Here is a 20,801-nt window from a genome sequence, read left to right as displayed (position 1 = left end):
TCAGGGACAGCCCGGCCGAAATGGACTAGACGGAGCACCAGGAAGTCCAGGTCAAAAGGTATGCATGGATTTGATCTTCTCTGCACGTAACAGGAAAGCAGCACCATAAGCAATAATAATATGCATGACCACTATCTTGTACACTAAGTGGGTCTTATCACTACAAATAATGTGGTATTCGCTAAGACAAATGCTTCTTATTAAGACACATACTGTACCACGAGTGTCCAGATATACAGTGTACTAGGGGGCTTAAGAATGCAGGTTGTGCACAATGATCCAGATGTTTGTTGCTGGTTTGAACTTGGGAGTTGTCGTTAGTAAATTGTGACCAGGATTTTTCTAGAAATAGTTCCACCAGAACTGGTTAGGATTACCAGTGAGAATTTTACAATGAGAGGCAGATTTTACTTTAGCTTGTGTTACAGAGTTTGTTCTTAATCTCACAGTACAAGTAGGTTCTTAAACTGAATCTGTTCTGCCATGCAATTTTTATGGTAATTAACAGCAAATCTGTACTATGCAGGAGTGAGCCAGAGTGGATATTAGGAAATTAAAATTCACAGAATTTTTCTTCTCATCAAAACAGAGGTCTGCTCCACATTATGCAACAGTAATAATTTATTTTATAAAATTCTGTAATTGTAATAGTTTAGCCAATTGTTTCCTCTTTGTCCTTTCTCAATTTTGCAAATGTATTCCATTTTAAAATGCACCAAGGCAGAAACAATATCAAGTTTTCTTTTTTATTATTATTAACAAGGTGTTGAATGAGTACAATATACTGTACTATATGTGTTGTATATTAGGGCCAGGCTATGCTCTTTTTCTAATCTCTCCATTGTCCGATTTCTGACTTTTCAGGGTGAAATTGGAAAACCTGGAATCCCTGGTGTAGATGGGCTTCGTGGGCATCCAGTGAGTTTTTTTATTTGCAATCTGAAGGATTAAGTGTTCAAAGAATTACAAAATAAATTAAATTCATTATGTTTAGCACCATTATCAACCAGTATTAAAATGTCCTAGGAAAAGAAAAAGAACAAGTAGAAATGTAATTTGGTGTTTCAAACCACAGGAACACAGGGGCATATTTGGCCTTGGGCTTTCAAGGGCAATTATTGCAGAAACGGGAACTCAATAAACTTATTTTTCTTTTAAAAAACTTTTTATAACTTGGACGAAAGAATGAAAAAAAATTCTGGAAGACCAAACTGCAAGAGAGATAAATTCTCATTTACTTGTTTAGTAAGCACATTTTTGGATCTCTTTGCTTTATTCATTGAACGCCAAAGCTAAAACAGAAAATTGCATAAACAATGCAGTGTCCTGGGCCTGATGAACAGCGCAAAGAGTATCATTGCTTGTCGTCCACACGACCACAGCAGCGCTGCTGAGGGTGAATATTAATAGCCGTTTTCGCTATTCATTCTCACTTGGATATGAAAGTAAACCAATGGAACTGTAATCTGATGACTAATTCATGGATTTGGCAATTGGATTACAACATCATGTCTTCATTATAGTCCTGGTAACAATCACAGAGTTGACTCTAGGAACCCTTATCGATTTACCCAACCTTCACCCAGAAACTCAAGTTTGACAATATCATTGATTTAAAGCGAGAAGGAAAACAAAGCCTTCAAGCCTAGCATGGTCTGTGAAAGATGAAAACAAGACTCTTATTCTGTTTTTTTTCTTTGTTTAGTTTTAAAGTTCTTCAGTCAAACAAAGTCAGATCCAAAGCAAATCAGTGTTTTCTGAGCTCCCACAACTTAATTCATCTCAGATGCTTTAAAAGAAACATTGCTTTATTTATTCTTTTTCTTGCCCACAGAAGTCGTTTTTTTTTTTACTTAGTCGTATAGAACAAAACTTACAGACACCCAGTGGAATGTCAGGAACCAGATCACACACTTATGAGTTAGTCTTGGCATAAACAAATCCAACACATTGAAGTCAAAATGATCAATCTGTCACCTGGGGTAGAAGACCTACTGTACTGCACAGCTGATGAACAAAAACACTCATTTTCAACATTTAGCTCCCACTTTAAATAAAGCAGATGTATTGAATGATTAACATTACACTGAAGGTGAAGTCTGAGATGATATACAGTATATTGTAGGTGAAGTTTTAACAAGCTGTTTCTTCAAATGTAAATAAACTCCATGTCATACCAACAATTCTGATGACCCTGTATGCAGTACATGTCAAAGCACCAAACAATCTTCAAAACCTATCTTTGAAAGATACCGCATCCACCAGCTTTAGCTGAAGCTTTGATAAGTGCAGTGCTTCTCAAATGGGCATAAACATTGTTCAGTCTGCTTCACCAAAATCACAATATTCACTATTATACCTCTCTGGTTATGTATACAGGTGTGAATGAGAACTTTATTGAAGTATGATGGAAAACCACTGTCTCTTCCATTTACCAAAAAAAGTATGACCTGATAAAGCAATTCATGGCACTGTACTTGCACACTGAATAGCTTCTGGTTTCTCTGAACACTGTTCCCCTGTTCTTTGAAACAATGCAGATATTTGGTAGGCTCCTTTATTCATTTTAAGCCGGGGATACAAATATCTTTGCAACCTCGAACAGCCAAGTGTCTCTTCTTCAAAAGGTGTAACATACATTTACCTTCATATATAATATTTATGCATGTACTTATACCTCATCTGTGTATCTTATATGTAAGCTTCTAACAATAGGAAACTAAACCCATGAAGAAGGGAAATGTGTTGCCCAATTTATTTATATTTTAAGGAAGTGTGTATGTGAAAACCTTTATATTATTTAGAAGAATATAAGAGTACATTTAGAGAAGTAGCTGTTAGGAGTAGTGGTTAGGGCTCAGACAAGGACATTTCTAAAAAAATGTCCTGCTATGTTTGCATGTACAGTATATGCATGACGCCCTCAGATACATAAAGGGTTAAATAACAAATACTCTCAGCTAATTTATCATACAACACACATAACTTTCACAATGATACACCTTTAACAAAAGGAAGACATGTCCCTGCCATCATATTTAATTTAAGGCATATAAAGAGGCTATTCCTTCTGGGATGCTGCTACAGGTAGATTAATGAAACTCAGGAGAAAGAAAGAGGAAAATTGCTTTCATTCCCAGCCTCGCTGTACATGTGCAATAGTTCCTGAATGTTTAAATGTTACTGCATGTACAATATAAATAAGAGTGACTTCTTGGTTTAGCTAAGAGTTTTGCATTGCTCAAAGTTTTGAACAGCTTATTTAGATATTGTGAAGAACTCTTCCAAAATAACATTCCAGGGAACCTGGGGCTGGATCCTCAGATGAGTTATTAACAAGTGTTCAAAACTGGGCCAATTGGCCTGTCCCTTTCTGTGACCCTTCTTATTCACCTTTTTGCATTGCCTCTTTTATCACATGTGCTTAGTAGAGAGTGGACTTCAGGTTCAGCTGACTTCTTAGCTGGATGGAGATTTAATTGTGGGACCTCACTGGTGGGTGAGCTCATTAAAATCTGTGTGGAAAATGCTCGGTGTGCTTCCTTTCAAAGCTGTCAATTAAATTAAATCAGTACTTGATGGCATTTCTTCCATATTTGAAGAGGTGATATTTTGACTCGAAGCACTCTGCATGAGCTGTTAATTTAAATGACTTTGAAGCAGGAGATATGCATTTCTTTAAAATGCTGCAGATTTTAGCTATTAGATATAGGTAGATAACTGTGTTTCATCAATCACAGGTTTATCATATCCACAAAATGTACTGACCCTCCTCCACAGTATAAACATTTTATTTGTACTTTCCTCACCTATTTATTTTGCAAGATACTGCTGTTTTATTTTACTTATATCTTCTGTAACAAAAGAACCGATATAGCAAAAACTTGCCATTACAGAAACTGAGATATCATCAGTCCATCTCTGATCATGATCTTTCTAGAAAGAGACGCTTTAAAACAGATCCAGGTTTTTGCAGATTTAGAAACTGAATTAAGAATTATTTTGCAAGGTCTTTCCATGGTTTCTTTATAATCCCCTCAAGACAAAAAATGTGAAATTGCCAAACATCTGCACCAGTTTATCATCAAAAATGACCAGAAAGCTAAAACGTCTTGAGAATGTTCATATTAACTTAATATGCTTAACTAATTACAAATATATAGTTTTCAACTGTTCATTTAGATCTGATGCATTTTTCATATGGTTCCATTTTTTCAGGAGTTCAAAAACAAAATAAAAAATTGATGCATTTCCCATTAGTCCACTTCCATAAAGGCTGCAGAACAATAATGCTCTATTCAGCACTACGATTTCCAATAGCCTCCAGACCAATGGCAGTCAGACCATATTAAAACACATTAACACACTCTAAAGTGTAAAGGCGAAAGTGTGCCATTGTGACTGTTCTGCTATATTCCCTTTAATAGTTTTATAATCAGAATAACACATTCATGTACCACCTAGGAAAAAAGTTTCTGCAGTGTATACTTTACTTTTTATGTCTGCTAAGTTAAATATTTTCTGATACAACTTAAATGAATGACCTATGATCTGTTGTGCAGCTTGCAATATTTAAAGGCGTTTAATGAAATTCGGTAGTTCATTCAAACTCTAACGTGACAAGACACAGGAATTACTACTGTATAGGGACAGAGTGTTGATTTGTTTTATGTCCCCCGGCTGAGAAGACAGCCTGACAGGAACCTTGTGGACGACAACCCCCAGCGAGAGATCACAGGAACCCCATAACATGAGTCTGTCAATGGCCTGACTCTGGTCGGGTGGTTGAGCAGAAGGGTCCAGCTACACAAGGGCTCGGGGATGTAGGGCTGGGTGGTCGAGCTTGGAGTCTGCAAGTCTGGTGCTGTGGTCGATGGAGGAAGTGACCAACAGCTATGGGGCTGCGCTCGGGTGTCATTAACCTGATGTGGAAGTGGTGTAGGAACCAGCAGCAAGAAGCGTCTTGCCGTAGCGCGTCAGTGAATGAACGGAATGACAGAGAAAGGTAGTGATGGTAATAAATCAGCTGCCGAGCCTAATGGTGGAATCGTGTCGAATCAAGCTTGAATGCACACGCCCTGGGTTGTCTGGTCCAACCAGTACAAGTGAATGAGTGAAGATCGATTCCTACTTGAATCTCCAAACTAGCAGCCAAATCCACTGTCCTTGAGGGCAACTGGGTAGGGTCGGAGTTACGCCTGTGGGGGTCTCCACCTGGGCTGCAGGTGGCTGCCCGGGAGAGGAGAGGCACCGGCTGGACGCCAGCTGTGGGCAGACTGGAGAGAGCGAAGCGGTCATGACTGCTACTGGGGCAGTGAGGGCTTGAATGGGGAGCCATCATGCAGAGCAGACTGACGCTCTCTCACCAATGGGGAAAACACACCTGTTGGTCGCATAGAAGTGGGGGCTGTAAGCTAAGAGGTGGCACACAACTCATCCAGGGTGCTGTCCATTCACGTATTTACAGTGTAATCGCGGGGGAAGGTGAAAAACAGCCGCGTCTGACGAGCAGGTCTCGGGCAACGGGGAGGCTTGTCTATTTCCTTTCAACCCTACACTTTTCGTTACCAAAAACATATTTGTAATCGTTTCCCAAAATATTGCAAATACAACTGATCTCCAATATCCCCCAAACACAACCGTTAGGTTTGTTTTCACTGCAGTGAAACGATTTCGTGATAAACAATCAACAGTGTATTGCTGACAAACAGCACTTTAGACAGAAGCGGCGCAACGGTTGAATAATACAGTATATTTTACCAGCAAAACCAAAACACAGTATCACATACTACACTGTATATCACAAAACACAAAACAACCTGGGCTTTTCAGTAAGTAGATGCATCAGAATAAAGCAAATGAACCTCCATCTCCATCTGAATTCATCTCGCGTTTCAGTTTAAGTAGGCAAATGTATCTATAATGTATCGCTTTTCCAGCAAAATAAAAGCAAAAATTCGCTCAAACACCTACATTTTACCTTACCTTGAGAAAGTACATCCATTTGACTATGCAAATTCACGAGTTCATAAAAACAAAACATCCTTCAACAAAAATGGCTGTCGAATCCCCATTTGTTTTCACTGCGTCTCATAAATTCAAATTGACCGGCTCTAGACAACAGGCTCATCCGACAGGTTAAAGTAGCAGTCATTCAGCGTGTTCTGACCATTCGGACTCTTAAGCTCTCCTCTCCAGTGCATGCGTAGTTTTTATTTTATTTTACTAAACCCGATTGTTAGGAGTACCGTATATGCCAGGTATTATGTATGATGCCAAAAATGCAACAAAAAAAATGTTTTTGGAACGTTGAGAAAACCAGTTCATGTTCATTCTTAAAACAAAATCATGTGGATTTTTTAGACTTGTTCAATCACTTTTAAAGGTTTTTTTTTAAAAAAAAAAACAGACATTTTAGAGAAGACCTAGAAAAAGAACTCCACGTCCTAAATGTCCCACAACTTGAGATACTGACTTTTGAAGGAAGACATAGAGAAAATATATTTCTTTCTAGAGTGTGTACTGAGAAATACATATAAAAATCTGAAGGTTCAGACAGGATGTCCAAGGGGTACATCTTTAATTCAAGGCCCCTACCAGGTCTGTACTGTGTGTAGTTTCAAAGATAATTCAAGATATTAAAAAGTACACCTGTTGCAGGAGGGCATTGACCTTGACTACTATTTTGGGGGAGGGGATAGAAAGTTAAGGGAAATGGAACTAATAATGAAACAATAATTAAATAATAGACTAATTAGTCGCCAGCTGTGAAGATCTGCCCAAGCATGTTGTAGCAGCGCTGGCTAGTGCTGTCGTGCGTGTGTGTGCTGGACCTGTCACCAGCACCCACGTGGGCATGACACTGTACAGTTCACGATATCCTCTGCTGGGGCTTGCTGGGCTGTGGCAAGCTGTCAGTGAGAGCCTCATCACTCGCCCAGTTGGTGCTGCCTCTCCTATAAGCCTGATGCTTGCAGAAAGGCCAATTCCTGTTCCTGAGTAAAGTGTGAACACTCATTCACCCCTGCTAGTATACAGTGAGTGTTAAACTATTGCCAGTTGCATACTGCAAACTAGGAGAGCATAAAAATCTATCTAGTTCTGACTTCTGACATTTAGAATATACATATGCACCTGTAACATAGACATGCAGGATAGAATGTGTCCATACTGTACATCTGATGCTAGAATGGACTAACATCGTTTTCCTCTTTCTGCTGGCAGATCAGTTTACAAATTATTCTTTGTTCTGCGGAAGTCTACCGCGGAAGTAGAATTATCATTCTTAGTCCGTCTGCTGGAGGACTTTTCATTCTTCATATAATAACACAGGCCTCACTGCTTCAGAAGCCCTCCAGAAACAGAGACTGATGGGACAGCTGGGGGTATCATAACCCAGTATTTGAAAATGTCAGCTGCTGCCAAGAATATCACTGTAACACAGAGATTTTATTTTAGTTTTTAGCAAAAATAACACTTGTAAGGGGGAGGGGATGCCTTTTACATTCTTCCTTTCATGGTCTCAGGGAGTTGTGCCTTTTTGATCTGCTTTTTATTTTTCTTACTGGCATTTTCCCCAACAAACCTGAGCAGTTTGTCCATTTCTTTCCCAAAAAGGAGAAGACAGAAACTACCAATAATTCCATAGACATTTTCAGATGTGTTTTCTGACAAAAAAAAATAATTTTCACAGATGGCCACTATATATACTGTAGCAAAAGAATGGAATAGTTCCAAGCTCTTGATGTTCACTGATTACATACTTTATCTTTGTCTTCCCTTTTCAAATCTGAGTCTAGCTTTACTTTTGTACAATAATCTGTATTTTTCATACAGAAACTGCCAAGTGTTTTTATTATATATTTCCTACCAACTAAAAAAAAGAAACAAACTTGTCAATTACTTTATAATAGGGATTTCTTCCCACTCTCAAATATATTTAGTCCCAATAAAAGTTTGCAGGCCTAAAAAGATCTATTAAAACTCTGCTGCCTCCAAAACACTAAAACAATCATTTTAATAACTAATTAGATTATTATTAATTAGATAAAAATTCCACATTCTTAGAAATAATTTTACTGACAAATTCTGTATGAAAGCTTATTAAATAGGTTGTTTAATTAACACGTATTTGTTGTTACTTTGAGATAGTGTTGTTGTAGACTAGGGATAGAAATGGTGGTTTCTGGTGTCTGTCTATACCAGAGTGACATTTGTATGTACAGGTATTCCACACTATTGCAGCCAAAGAGTTACATCTGCAGTTATCCAAAACTAGTGGCAGGGCAGACGAGATTTGACTTTATAAGCCATTGCTGTAACAATCAAATTGGAGTTAAAGCTCAGACTAATGAGGAAAAATCATACAGCCTTTGTTAATTAAGAACTATTTCATTTTTTGTGATTGTGTTGTCTGATATAATATTGTTCCTGCACTGTATCTGCTTTAGGTTGTGACTTGGCCAATACACTTACTGCTCTACAGTATGTCCAAAGACAAGAGCATTATTTTTTCAGTGTCTTCACAATCTCTGTAAAGCACATATTATTTTTACGTTTTGATCTTGATCAGTGGAGAGATGATATTAACTGACTTTCTAAATACATTGATATGTTCTGCATATAAAAAAGCTGAATTGAGAAGGCAAGAGGATGTTAGTTTGCCAAAAAGATTCAATTAAAAAAAATTGCAAGGAGATACAGTATAATTAATTAAGAAATTAAAATAACTATCCTCTTGCAGTTCCAAACTGTAGAAAGATCATTGTGGTGGAGTAACTGTTTTGGTAAAGCAGGTTTAGCAAGAGCAAATCATTGTAGTTCTTGAGAATTATAATCTTTGCAGGAGAACAGATGTTGCACTATCATAAATTTCCAGAAATCATCTTTCTAGATAGGTTGTATCATTAAGTGTAGTAGTTGACTTTTTTGTCTTTCCTTTCTAATTTTTTAAATGTGACATGGCTTTAGACATTCATAAATCCAACACCTGGTGCTTATTAAGCTTTTTCCCTTTTCTTAAAGCAATTTTCCAGACAATCTGGCAACAGTTCATAAATTTGTTCGTGGAAGACATCCTAAAGCATTTTAAACACCTCCCAATGTTTTTCATTAACATTGACTCATCTAATTTTTTATTCATAGCACTCTGTGGGCTCCAATACAGCATGCTTCTCCTCCCTGTCCTCCTCCTCGGTATTAGAAAAAAGTGTTGTTTCAGAGTTCTGGACCCTGCACTTTATTTCCAGATAAGTGTAAGCCCTCTGGAAACACTTATCACGCTGAACAATTGTCACTTAAAAATTCCTCAGTGTAGAAATCAGACAGTCACTCACTTGAAAGAAAAACTGACTTTAGTTTGAAGTGGTGGTACGTTTTTATCTCATCTTGTGCCTGCTTCTGTTGTTTCTACAATCTGCTATTAAAGAGTCAGCAAACACTATCAGAATATATACTGTAGCCCAGCTTTGACATATTTTACAGTGTTTAGATCCTGATTCAAGCTGATTTTGCAACAGTTGTTATGCCTCCAATCTCCTCCGGCCAAGGCTTGTACAACGCAGTGCCTTTGAGCACTTCTCACATATTGAACAAAGAGTCATACAGTTTGGGTAATACAGCAGTTCAGAAATAAGTTTGTCTTTCACAGCCAGCAGTGAAATTTTACATGGAGGTGGGTGGGGATCTAAAAGGGTCATCAGTTTATTCACTTACTGATTAGAGCACTGATTCTTTAGGATTACAGAACAAGAGGAAATTGGTGACAGTGCCTTGCAAAGGACATTTTGTTAATTCTTCAAACACTTAAAGATAGTAAGTTATGTTTGAAATCATTGCTTATGTTGTACATGAAATTAGAAAAGCACACTGCTAACTTCTTATCACAATCTTTAGTACCTTTGTCGCATTTGTGGGTTTTAAAGTTAATCTCATTGTTTTGCAACCAAACAGAATTTGGTGATTACATTCATTCATCATGGACACATCAGATTTAAGAACAAAATGCAATGTTGTTTCCTTCAATGATACTGCAAAAATAGTGTTTTTTCTATTTAGACATTTTTGTGCAATCTGAATTATCATGATGCCATGGAACTAACTCTTTCATTTGTGCATTCAGACCCTATAATATCCAGCCACAAGAAAGTTAACTTGGAAAAGCTTGTTTAAACATTCAGAACATTTGCAAAACTATTAATGACTGAAACAGTTCAGTATATTGTATATATTTCAACATATTTAGAGGAAATGAATAAGTGTAGAAAATTACAAAGATATATAGTTATGTTTTACAGTTATGCTATAGAGTTGATGCATTCAGTAAATCTTTTCAAATGTTTCTAACACAGTTTTATTCATAAAAATACCTTGTACACCTGCATTTCCCAATCCATAAATATACAGCACACATAGTAAAAGTACGGTTTTCTATTACTCCATGTCACATTGGTGCATACATTAAATCGAGGCTTTAAGATATGAATGTTATTGAGGTTCAGCCAACATGCTCAAAACCCAACCCTGGCTGTGCAGCTTTTCATGAATCAGGTTAACCTTACAGAGGATTTCCTAAATAAATTACTTCACTTCTTACAAAGCCAGTGTACTATTAATTCTTCCATAGCGTTTTGCTCTCATTTCCACTTGGTGGAAACTGGCATGGATTCCAAACTGTGATGATATCCAGAAGTTCAGGCTTCCCTTTGAGAATTCAGAGCTGCGCATGAGATAGCAGCTTCAGTCTAACTGAGGCATTAGAGTGCAAGGCGTCTGGAGAGGGCATTCGGCTTTGAAGATCCATAAAACAAAAACTGATTGGTTGAGCTGACGAACAAAATCAAGATTTATGAGGTGCAACCAGTCACATAGAATGTGTGTTTGCCTTCTGCATAACTGAGTAAAATCAGTACTTTGTCATGTACACTGTGCCTGGAGGGGGGATAGCATTGAGCCTGGGATCCCCAGGGCTTTGTTTTCTCCTGCTGAGAGTTTTTGTTTTGCTCTCCTCTGTGCCCAGTGCTTGACTGTTATTATACTGTTCACTGCTCCAGGCAAAGTGTTGCACCGAGTAAAATGATTGATATGACAAAGGGCAAATCCCATTCTGTAGTGAAAGATTAATACAGCAATGCAACGATAAAATGCTCACATTTATTTTAATGGAGTCACATTTTAAAAATGAAGAAAGAAAAACACACACAAAAATGTCCAAACTTTGGTTTCTGTTACAGCTTGCAAACATTTGGACGAGATGTATGCTGAGGCTCTCTCCCCCCACCCCCTGCCCTTATTCCTTTGAAACAAGCTGTTAAACTTGTGAATTTCCTGGCAGCCACAGATTTCTTCAGATCCAACCATAACAGTTCAGTGGGACATATATTTGAGTTATTATTCCTGCTGTTTCTTCAGTGTTTCACCTTGAGGCCTAGTTGCTGGGTTTAGAAACAGGAAGGCTAGGAGCTCACCACAGTGACAAACCATGGTGGAAAAGTCTTGTGAAAACAACCTAAAACAAAACCATCTAATGAAAAAAATACCAGCTTTTCACCAGCTTTCACGTATTCAGCCATATAGTTAGGTTTTTATTTACTATCGTGCCTTTCGCAACACTTCACAGATTTCTATAGCAACAGTTGACCGTTGAACAAAGAGGAAAGGAAAACAAAAACTCCCAACGGGAGAAAACAAGCCTCCTCTTTAATGTTTGCCTCTCTCCAGGCAGTGGCTTTGTAGAATATTAAGCATAGTGTAATAGATCAAGAAGAGTTTCTGGAAACCCCAGGGTTGGTATTCTGACCTCCAGTGTCTGTTGTCAGGGTTATCCTTGAGAAGTGGCTGAGACATACTTGACTCTGCTGTCAGGACATGTATGCATGGTGTGGGATTTCAGCACTGGGATCGGATTGAAGAAAAAAGATTAAAAACTGTGTTACCTTTTAAAAATTGGCAGCCCTACTAGAATATACTGTAGGAGTTTAATACGGATTATAAGGAAATTGGAGACTAAAGAAATAGGTCTTGAGGTCTTGATTAAAAGGCTGAGACTGTTTGGGCATGAGAGATGAATTGTGGAATGAGCTTGTAAAACACATCTCTGACGTCATTCCACAATCAGGTGCCCTGTAACTAAAGACTGTGCTGTGTAACTAAACAGCTGTTTTAGAGATTCTTGGGATTGCTAGCTAACTGCTGTCCTTGGAAGAGAACACTCTGCTTGATGTGTGTGTTGTTAGTACATTTCTTAACAGAGGACCTAGACCTTTAATTGATTTCTAGGTCAGAAATATAACTTTGATATCCATAATATGATAAACAGGGAGCCAATGTAAAGATGCTAAAAAATGGAGTTACTTGCTTGTGCTTTTTTGTTTTTGTTATGAGCACAGAGGCATTTTGCCAACTGGATATTTTGGTGCAGTTGGGTATACCAGACAATAGGCCATTACATCAAACTAGTTTTTCTAGTGTTTGAAAGAAATTACTTTGCCTTGGAAATACGGACATATGTCTAAAATAAAACAAAACTACTCTAGACATGTTTCAGATGTGAACTTAAAAAACAGTTCTTCACCAAATGGTCCATCCAAAAAACATAGTGTATACAGTAGTAATCTTAATTCTCCATGCCAGATTTAAAAAAGAAGACAGTTCAAGATGTAGACACACAACAAAACCAAGAGAAATGCTGATTCCTTGTATTTCTGTCAAGGAATGTGCCTGTGAGATACAGTGAAATATTATTCTAAAGAGCTTCTGAACTCTATTTATAAGAGTACCAATTATATAGATTATTGTCCAATGAATCCCACAATATAATATATATAAAATATTGTGCCACAATATTTCCCATTTACTGCAAGTCTGTGTGAACTCTATTAGTTTACATTAAGATATCACCAGGAATGTAAGGAAACTGAACTGCTTCACCTTCAGTGTCCTTGGAGGTTCAATTGAAATACCTGCTTGGCATAACATAATATTTAGCAAGAGTTGTGTAATTGTCTGTAACACATTAGGCTGTTTATTGTTACACAATATAATAATGCAAATTTAAATGAATCCAGATGGCCAAATAGTTATTTAGAAAAAAAATAATTCTGCAATGAAACAAAAGTTAACCTTTGGATATCATCTGTATGAACCTGTATGTACACAAAGAACTGTACAGTATATGCCTTCATGTCTTTTGATAATGCAGTAACTAATATATTTTATATTTTTTTCAGGGTCACCCTGGTTTGCCAGGAAATGATGGTATAAGGGGACCTAAGGTTTGTGTATTTTTAAAATGTTTTTAGTTAAAATTGCACTGATTTAAATTTGGTATAATGTGTATCACTGTTCCATTTAACTTTTGATTCAAGTTCAGTTATTTGATTACGTTTTTGTTATTTTTTTAATTTGGTTGAGTGTACCACAGAATTTTCTATTTTGTGGTCATATAATATTAAGCCTACCAGTAAGCACAGGGAGAAGTAAATATTAAGGTTGTAAGTAAAATGGTGAATAGTATAATTTGGGCCAGAAAATATTGCAATTCTAGATTACATCATAATTACTGTATTCCAACCTCTATACACTTTACAGTGTTCGCTTTGGGATACTTGTGTGCACAATCCACAACACAGCAGGTCCAGGAGACCCGTGTTTGTCTGTGGGTTTCATTCTGCTTCAGGGCATAATTACTTAGTTGACCTTGTTAAGAGGGTAGGAGGTGAAATCCTGACTCTAAACCCAGCAGGACCACTGCAGCCAGGGTTCAGTGATGCCTGTCCATTATTCTGGAATCAAATTATATTATAATAAGCTAACAATGCCCAAATGTACATCTTAAATACCTAACATCAAAGGAAACGGATCATTCTTAACTTCAGCAAATTCACAAAGTTATTATCAGGAGAATTTGTCTTTTTTTCTAGATGATGCATAGACATTGAGCAGACAAAAATGTTTCTGCTGTGGAATTAGTCCAAAGACAAGCGACCAGATACATTCCTGGTCTTTAAAGAACCAACAGGTTTAAAGAACTCTAAAAAAAGTTAAGTCTTATTAGTCTTTAAGAGAGAAAAGTAAGAGCGGACCCGACTCAAAGAATTCAAAGGCCTCAAAGGTATTGTCAAAATCAACCCAATGCACTTCTGCTGAATCAACAGTGAAACACAAAGCAGAGGACAGAAGTGGAAACTACTGTACATGGACGTGAACTGGTCCCTGGGCGGTCATCTGGCCTGCAAAGGATGACTCTTAAGTCAATAATTAATTCCTTACATTCTTCTTTACCCTACATGCAGGGTGATGATGGAATACAAGGAGAAAAGGGAGCAAAGGGGTCTGCCGGATTGCCTGTGAGTTTTTTTCTAAAAACAAGCTCATGACTTTCATTAATAGGAGACATGCAGCAGTGTATTGTGACCGATCACACACTGAAGGACTGCCAACACAGTCTGCTTCTCAGATCAGTGCCTTGAATTTACATTCTGCTCTTCATCCTGAAGGCTCCGAAAGTGCTTTACAGATGAGACAGTGAAGTACAGCCCCCACATGTGTGACACGCAGCAGCCATTCAGCACTAGCAACCCCACTACACAGCAAATCTGATGGAGAACTGAGAAATTACTGCACTAGTTAAATCATGCAGGAATCTTAGGGAGGCTAGAGCAGCTCAGATAAAATCCACTTTATCTAAAAATAATGGTATTTACAGTAGTATTTGTAAAGATTAAAAAGGAAATTCTATGACTAGTTTACTTCAGTATTTTGGTCTGAGGGAAATATTCATGTGTCACCTGACTCAATCTTTAAAGGGAGAGATGGGGTTATCTGGTGCACCCGGCTCACCAGGATTACCAGGATTAAAGGTAAACATGATTTTTTTAAACAAATTAGCAACAAACTCACCTGGAAGCCGGCAGCTGGGCCTGTGCTTGGTGTGGATGTGGGAAAATAACAGTGCCTTCTGGGGTTTTCCTCTGCTACTAATTTTCCACAAAATATTTCTCTATTTATTTTGGATGTGGTTTTCATTCCCATTAAAAGGGAAAATGAAAAATCTGAAATTAATCAACAAGAAGGCACATAGCGGGTTTATATAATTTTAATCTAAGTCAGTGTTGTCGGATTTCAGAAGATGAAGTTTGGTATGGCCATAAATTCATCTTGATTGCTTCTGAACAAAGTTGTGTTACTATTCTTTGCTGATACCTTAGAATTTGTCTACTTACTATTTACAGGGCAGTAAGGGTGAAAGGGGGCAGCTGGGGCAGCCAGGACCTCCTGGGACACAGGTACAATATGTTTTATGATTTACTGTTAGAACTTAGGACGGTATTGTAAACAGTTAGTTTCCTGTTTGGATATCCGGTAGAGGTTGGGATACATGATTGAACAACTACTGTATATTCTTTCAGGGAAACTCAGGTGAACCAGGAATGGCTGGCCAACCGGGGCATTCAGGAATGCCAGGGATGAAAGGAAGCAAGGTATGCATGTTCCACACTTGTGGTTTGAATACTTTGTCTATTATCATGTTATTGGGTTACCTTGGAGCATACACTGTAGAATTATGAAAATAGCACGCAGGACAATGAATGGCATGGCATCCTTTGTGAGATGTTTAATTAATTTGAAAAATCCTGTACAAAAGGAAATGTGTTAACAAACTAGTGTAGTGAGCAGTGTGACAGCTTTAACAGATTATAGATCACTTTATACACAACAGTAATTAAATCACAGTGGGTTTTCTGCTGTCTCACTTCCTAAATCTCTTCTTGCTCTCTCCCTACACAATTCTGTAGTTTAAAAAACTAGAAGAAGTTCACTGGAAAGGCAAACTCAAAGTACGACTGAAATTTCCGTTTACCGATAGAACTCACTTTAATGATTCATCTCATATTATTTTGAAACCAAACCTAAAATATGAAGAACTGCCTTCTTCCAACACAAACAAGCTTAACCGGGCATCAATTCAAACTGAAACATTTTTAAATCTCCATATTTGCACATTGTTTTAAAGACAAAAAGTTTCAAAGAAAATGTACAGAGTCATCCAGCATTGTTTCTGGCCCAAAACAGGGAAGAACAGCAGCAATTACATTTACCATTACAGCCAATTAAATAATTACTACAGTCTGCTTCTGAAGCTGTATGAAAAGTGTAGAGTACTTTTTACTTTCAGGAATGGTGTAGAATACTGCTCATTGAACAGATTAGACTTGTTCATTTAGCTCTTTAATATTTATCTTTTCATTAGTTTATACTGTTCTTACACATAATGTGCTCTCCTTCTCAGATGTAGATGTAAATGAGGATGCATTTGTGTTGCTTTAAGAGGTTCTAAGACTTTGCTGTAGAACACATGTGAATGGTGTCATGGAAGCAATACAACAGTGCTATACAGTACTATTTAGTATATATACTAAACAATATATTGTATGACTGAATTCAGTTCTTAGCTAGTTAAAGATCTCAAACAAACAAGGATCAGTTCATTTTTCCATCCAAATCTCGTTTGTACATTTAATGAGGAAGGGGAAAAACTAACAGCAATTACATTCTTAAATAAAATTGTAGAGCCAGAAAGCCATTTATGGTTGGCTAGCTGTTTGTCCAAGTATACCACAGTAAACTTCTACAATAAATAATAGAAAATAGAATAATAGGCAAATTTACATGCTTAAATCTTTTGCATACAAGAAATGCATTAATGAAATAATGAAAAAGTTTCCAAATGAACCCTTTTTAACAGGGCCGTGTTCGGAAAAAATACAGTGATTATTCAACATACTGTATATAAGAATGTCACCATCGCAGGCCATGTTTTTTTAAATAGAACTGTATAATAATATACTAAATACCATAGGAGGGCATTCGAAATTGAATTCAGTTGAGGAAATGGGCACAAAAATAACAACTGCATGACCTTCAAAGTCACAGTACAATTTGTAATGGACAATAAGGTCTGCATATATACAGCACTGAATCTATTCCTACAGTGATTCACAATTTAGCATGTTGGGCCAGACCTCTGATTCATACCACTGCCTTAAGTTCACCTGCACATGCCCAATCTACACAGCTCAGACAGCTGCCAAACCTGCTACACCAAAGAACTGCTTTCTTGTTGCCGGGAATTTAAATGATATTGAGAAACCTGTTACACTTTTATTTTACACATTGAGCATCTTATAGGAATCAATCTCACTGATTAGTGTCACAGGACCAGTGTTACATGCAGTACAATCCCAGATTCCACCAGGGTCTTTGCCACACCTCCAAGAGCCATACAAGAGCCAGACCTGCTGTAGCACTGGTTTAGTCTTATGCTGCGGAGAGTTTGCACTCTACTGAGAATCCTGGCAGTGGTGTTACTGTGACATCTTACACTAGGTTTAATTGAAATTCGACTACCATTGAACACCATATTAAAAGTAGTCGCATTTCTTTGAAATTTGAATTTCAAACAGGCAACATATATCCACTATCACTAAATCTTTGCCACTTTTTCATACAGTCCTGTTGATTTTTGAATAATCAATCAATTATGTTGATTATAGGGAGAGTTACGTATGTGTGTCATGATATGATCTAAAAACACCTAATTCCATGGAAATATCATTTGCTCTGTTTTCTGAATTATTTCCTTGCATTTTTTCTTGTCACTCAGATATCCATCTACTGTATCTATACTGATTTTAAAGATTCAGTGGATATGCACACAAACCAAGACATGATATAGAGCAGATAAAAACTGGCTTGGATCTAAAATAAATATAGTAAGACAGGCTGCTGCTTTAGAAATCGATGAGGTCATGAGCCCACTCTTTGGGCCTCTAAATTACATAATCCATGGAACACAAGTTAACAAATCAGTACTGTAAATCACGGTATGATATAATAGGAAAACTGGATGTGACAACATCCTTAAACAAATTAACATGCTAAAGGGCTTGTAATTTTCTCCAAACTCTTTTTTTTTCACTTAAAGCCCTGCAGTTTTTTCAGTATTGTAGCCCAGATGTTGTAAAAATGTTTTGCAACAAGCAAAAATAAGTAAAGTATTCGTACTGTACTGATCTTAGCATTTCAGATATTTTCTATTTAAATGTGTGCAGAGGTAATTTACTTCTAAGGGTCTGTATCAGACTTTTAAAATCATTAATATTAATGAATTGCATATGTTTATCCTTACAAATACAGTAGCCGTTAATTATGATACTAATTGCCAATTCATACTACATTCTACTTACAGGGATCCAAAGGAAATGAAGGGGAAAGTGGAAGACAGGTATTTTGAGCATACAGATTGTGCATGAATATGTGAACATTCCACAATCATCCTAATGCTAAAGTAATGTATAGGAGGTACCCAATAAACGTTTCCAAATCGTTAATGAATACAAATGAAGCAGCCTCTGAGAGCACAGACAATAGCAGTGTTAGAATAACTGCAGGCCAGTCCAGTTCTCGTGGCCCAGTCCCCAGTACAGCCTACATCCGGAGTCAATTGCTGTTGCAGCCCCCTCTGCTGCAATAAAGTGTATTTGCACCAACACCTTCCACATGATCTGCTGAATTGAGAAGAGCTGGTACTCATTTGTCATGTTTTCAATGTCTCTCAGTATATTTTAAACATTTTACCACATATTTAGAATCCATACTAGTCTTATGGTGAAATCTTCAGAAAATTACAGAGGTAACAAAAGAAACATATTGTGCCTCTAACTTTGAAAAGGAAAACACTTTAAACCTTTGGCATAGCATCAACGGAAAAAGACATTAAAAACTCTTTTTTAGAATATTTTCCACCACACTTGGTAGCTAGGATTCTTTGACATACTGTATACCCTGCAGATCAAATGTTTACACAATCAGTATATGGATGATGAACAGCATGAAAGTTATAATAAATGGTGAATTAATTGCTCCTTATTTTGAAGCATTACAGAGATATAACTGTATAAATCTATTTTTTAAACAAGGAGATGTGTTTTTAAACACTGCTATTGATTTTTATTGTTTTTTTTTGCTATTTAATTTTCAGGACATTTTGCTACATTTGAATGTGTATTTCTCTTCTGTACACTTTTGTTATGAACCTGAACATCATGGATTTGCACTCTATTGCAAACTCCCAGCCTAAAGAAACAAAATTTGTTTACTTAAAAAGTGATTTAGGAACAGCTGTGCTGATGGATGTTAGCATAAAGTGTTAAGACAATTTTTAAACACAAGGAATTGTTTAAGAGAATATGACTGTGGATTGCTGTTTTCCATTCACTAGAAACTGATCTGCAACTAATCGAATACAAGGTTTATTGCATCCTTGCAGAAGTGTTTTTTCTTTATTTCCTGGAATTATGCTGAGCAAACATTGACTTCAAACCAGGGAATAATTCCGATAATTTGCGTCTTTGGAAACAGTAGCAAATGTGGGTACGCCACACGTCTTTGCCCAGAGACCACCGAGTATAAGTTACATCTTTAATGCTCACACCAAGGCCAATCTAATTCATTGCACAACCGCTGTTCATGTAGCCCTAATACAATTATTGCAATTGTTCTGGTTGTGATTGTGTAACTCTCTCGGCGCATTCTTATTTTTTGGTTTAGAACGCACTAAGAAACAAAAAAAGTAATGCATCCTCTGTGCCATGGGTATTTTGAAGTGCTTTCTCATGCTTTGCCTTGTGTTTATTACACCATTATCTGAAAATAAAAAAACAATGGAAAAATACTTCCCACAGATGGAACACACATTCACTTAGTATTCCCTGCCTTCACATTAGGCCAGGGCTTGCTGATTTCTGTCTCAGCCATCATGGCTGCCACACTGCAGAAGTGGGGTGTCTCAGGAATTGAACGTGTGTGCTACCCACAGAACTGCTCTGGGTTTAAAGTGCTTTTATTCTTCAGGGCTCAAAGGGAGAAAAGGGAGACTCAGGAAGAGCAGGGACCCAGGTAAGCACATTCTGAAACCTTTTCTGAACCCGGGAGGGCAGTTTCATGATGGCCGGTCCACTGCTCCCGCGAAGTGTAGTTCAGGACCCTGTGCAGACGGTATAATCTGGAAGTAAGTGGAGGACATCAGGGAGGAGATGACGAGGATCAGGGCAGGTTGACAGGGGAGCGTGACAGTGGTGAACTGGTGCTCGGGGGGCGTGGCCAAGGCAGACAAGTCCAGGGAGTCCAGAGGGGAAATCCGGGGCGCAGTCCAAAGTCCAAAACGGGGTGATCCATCAGAGATGAGACAAAATATAGTTAAAATCCGGAACAGGGACAGGGAAAAAAACAGGGTAACGAGGCCAGGTGCTCCGAGTCTCAGCCGATTCGGTCGTGACAGGCTGCTGTTACAGTCAACCACAGGTCGTGAATGGGCTGGGACCTGTGTTAGGTTGAACACTTCACATCTATGAATATACTCTATTCCCCTGATGACACAAGTAGAAACCAGATGATAACCTTCAAGAATTTTTTTTATTTTCATTAAGATAGTCAATGATAAAAATAAATATAATGAATTATTGTAAAGTGTACATTATATTAACATTATGTCTTTTTCCTTTTTGGGGGGAATATTACATTACTTGCAGGGGTTATCCGGTGTACCTGGATCGAAAGGGGAGGTATGTGTTTTATTTTTTCAATAAGCCGCCTTATATTGGCAATTCCACGCGTTTATGATTTATGTTCAGGATCTGGTATTTCCAATCCTCAAGAAGGAATTAATTACAGAACTAAAAAAGTACAAGAGGCTGTAAAACGGTTTTGAGCTAAAAGAAAGACTACTATTGCGTCTACGCAGC

General features: G+C 37.5%; 1 protein-coding gene and 1 long non-coding RNA gene across 2 annotated transcripts in view; one reads left to right on the top strand and one right to left on the bottom strand.

Moving 5' to 3' along the window:
- Positions 1-20,801, bottom strand: part of LOC107079380 (uncharacterized) — a 100,181-nt gene that overhangs the window by 64,698 nt on the left and 14,682 nt on the right. The gene's annotated exons all lie outside the window — the stretch shown is intronic.
- The window catches only part of col21a1 (collagen, type XXI, alpha 1), a 60,405-nt gene that overhangs the window by 35,009 nt on the left and 4,595 nt on the right, over positions 1-20,801 (top strand). The window contains exons 15-24 of the mRNA XM_069180051.1: positions 5-58; positions 865-918; positions 13,227-13,271; positions 14,292-14,345; positions 14,805-14,858; positions 15,231-15,284; positions 15,408-15,479; positions 18,248-18,283; positions 19,912-19,956; positions 20,589-20,621. Of these exons, the coding sequence (XP_069036152.1) occupies positions 5-58; positions 865-918; positions 13,227-13,271; positions 14,292-14,345; positions 14,805-14,858; positions 15,231-15,284; positions 15,408-15,479; positions 18,248-18,283; positions 19,912-19,956; positions 20,589-20,621 (501 nt within the window). The remainder of the gene's footprint in view (positions 1-4; positions 59-864; positions 919-13,226; positions 13,272-14,291; positions 14,346-14,804; positions 14,859-15,230; positions 15,285-15,407; positions 15,480-18,247; positions 18,284-19,911; positions 19,957-20,588; positions 20,622-20,801) is intronic.

Source organism: Lepisosteus oculatus, chromosome 17 (genome assembly GCF_040954835.1).
Source record: "Lepisosteus oculatus isolate fLepOcu1 chromosome 17, fLepOcu1.hap2, whole genome shotgun sequence".
NCBI lineage: Eukaryota > Metazoa > Chordata > Actinopteri > Semionotiformes > Lepisosteidae > Lepisosteus > Lepisosteus oculatus.
Note: the sequence above shows the minus strand (reverse complement) of the source record. Positions and strands in the feature narration are given on the sequence as shown.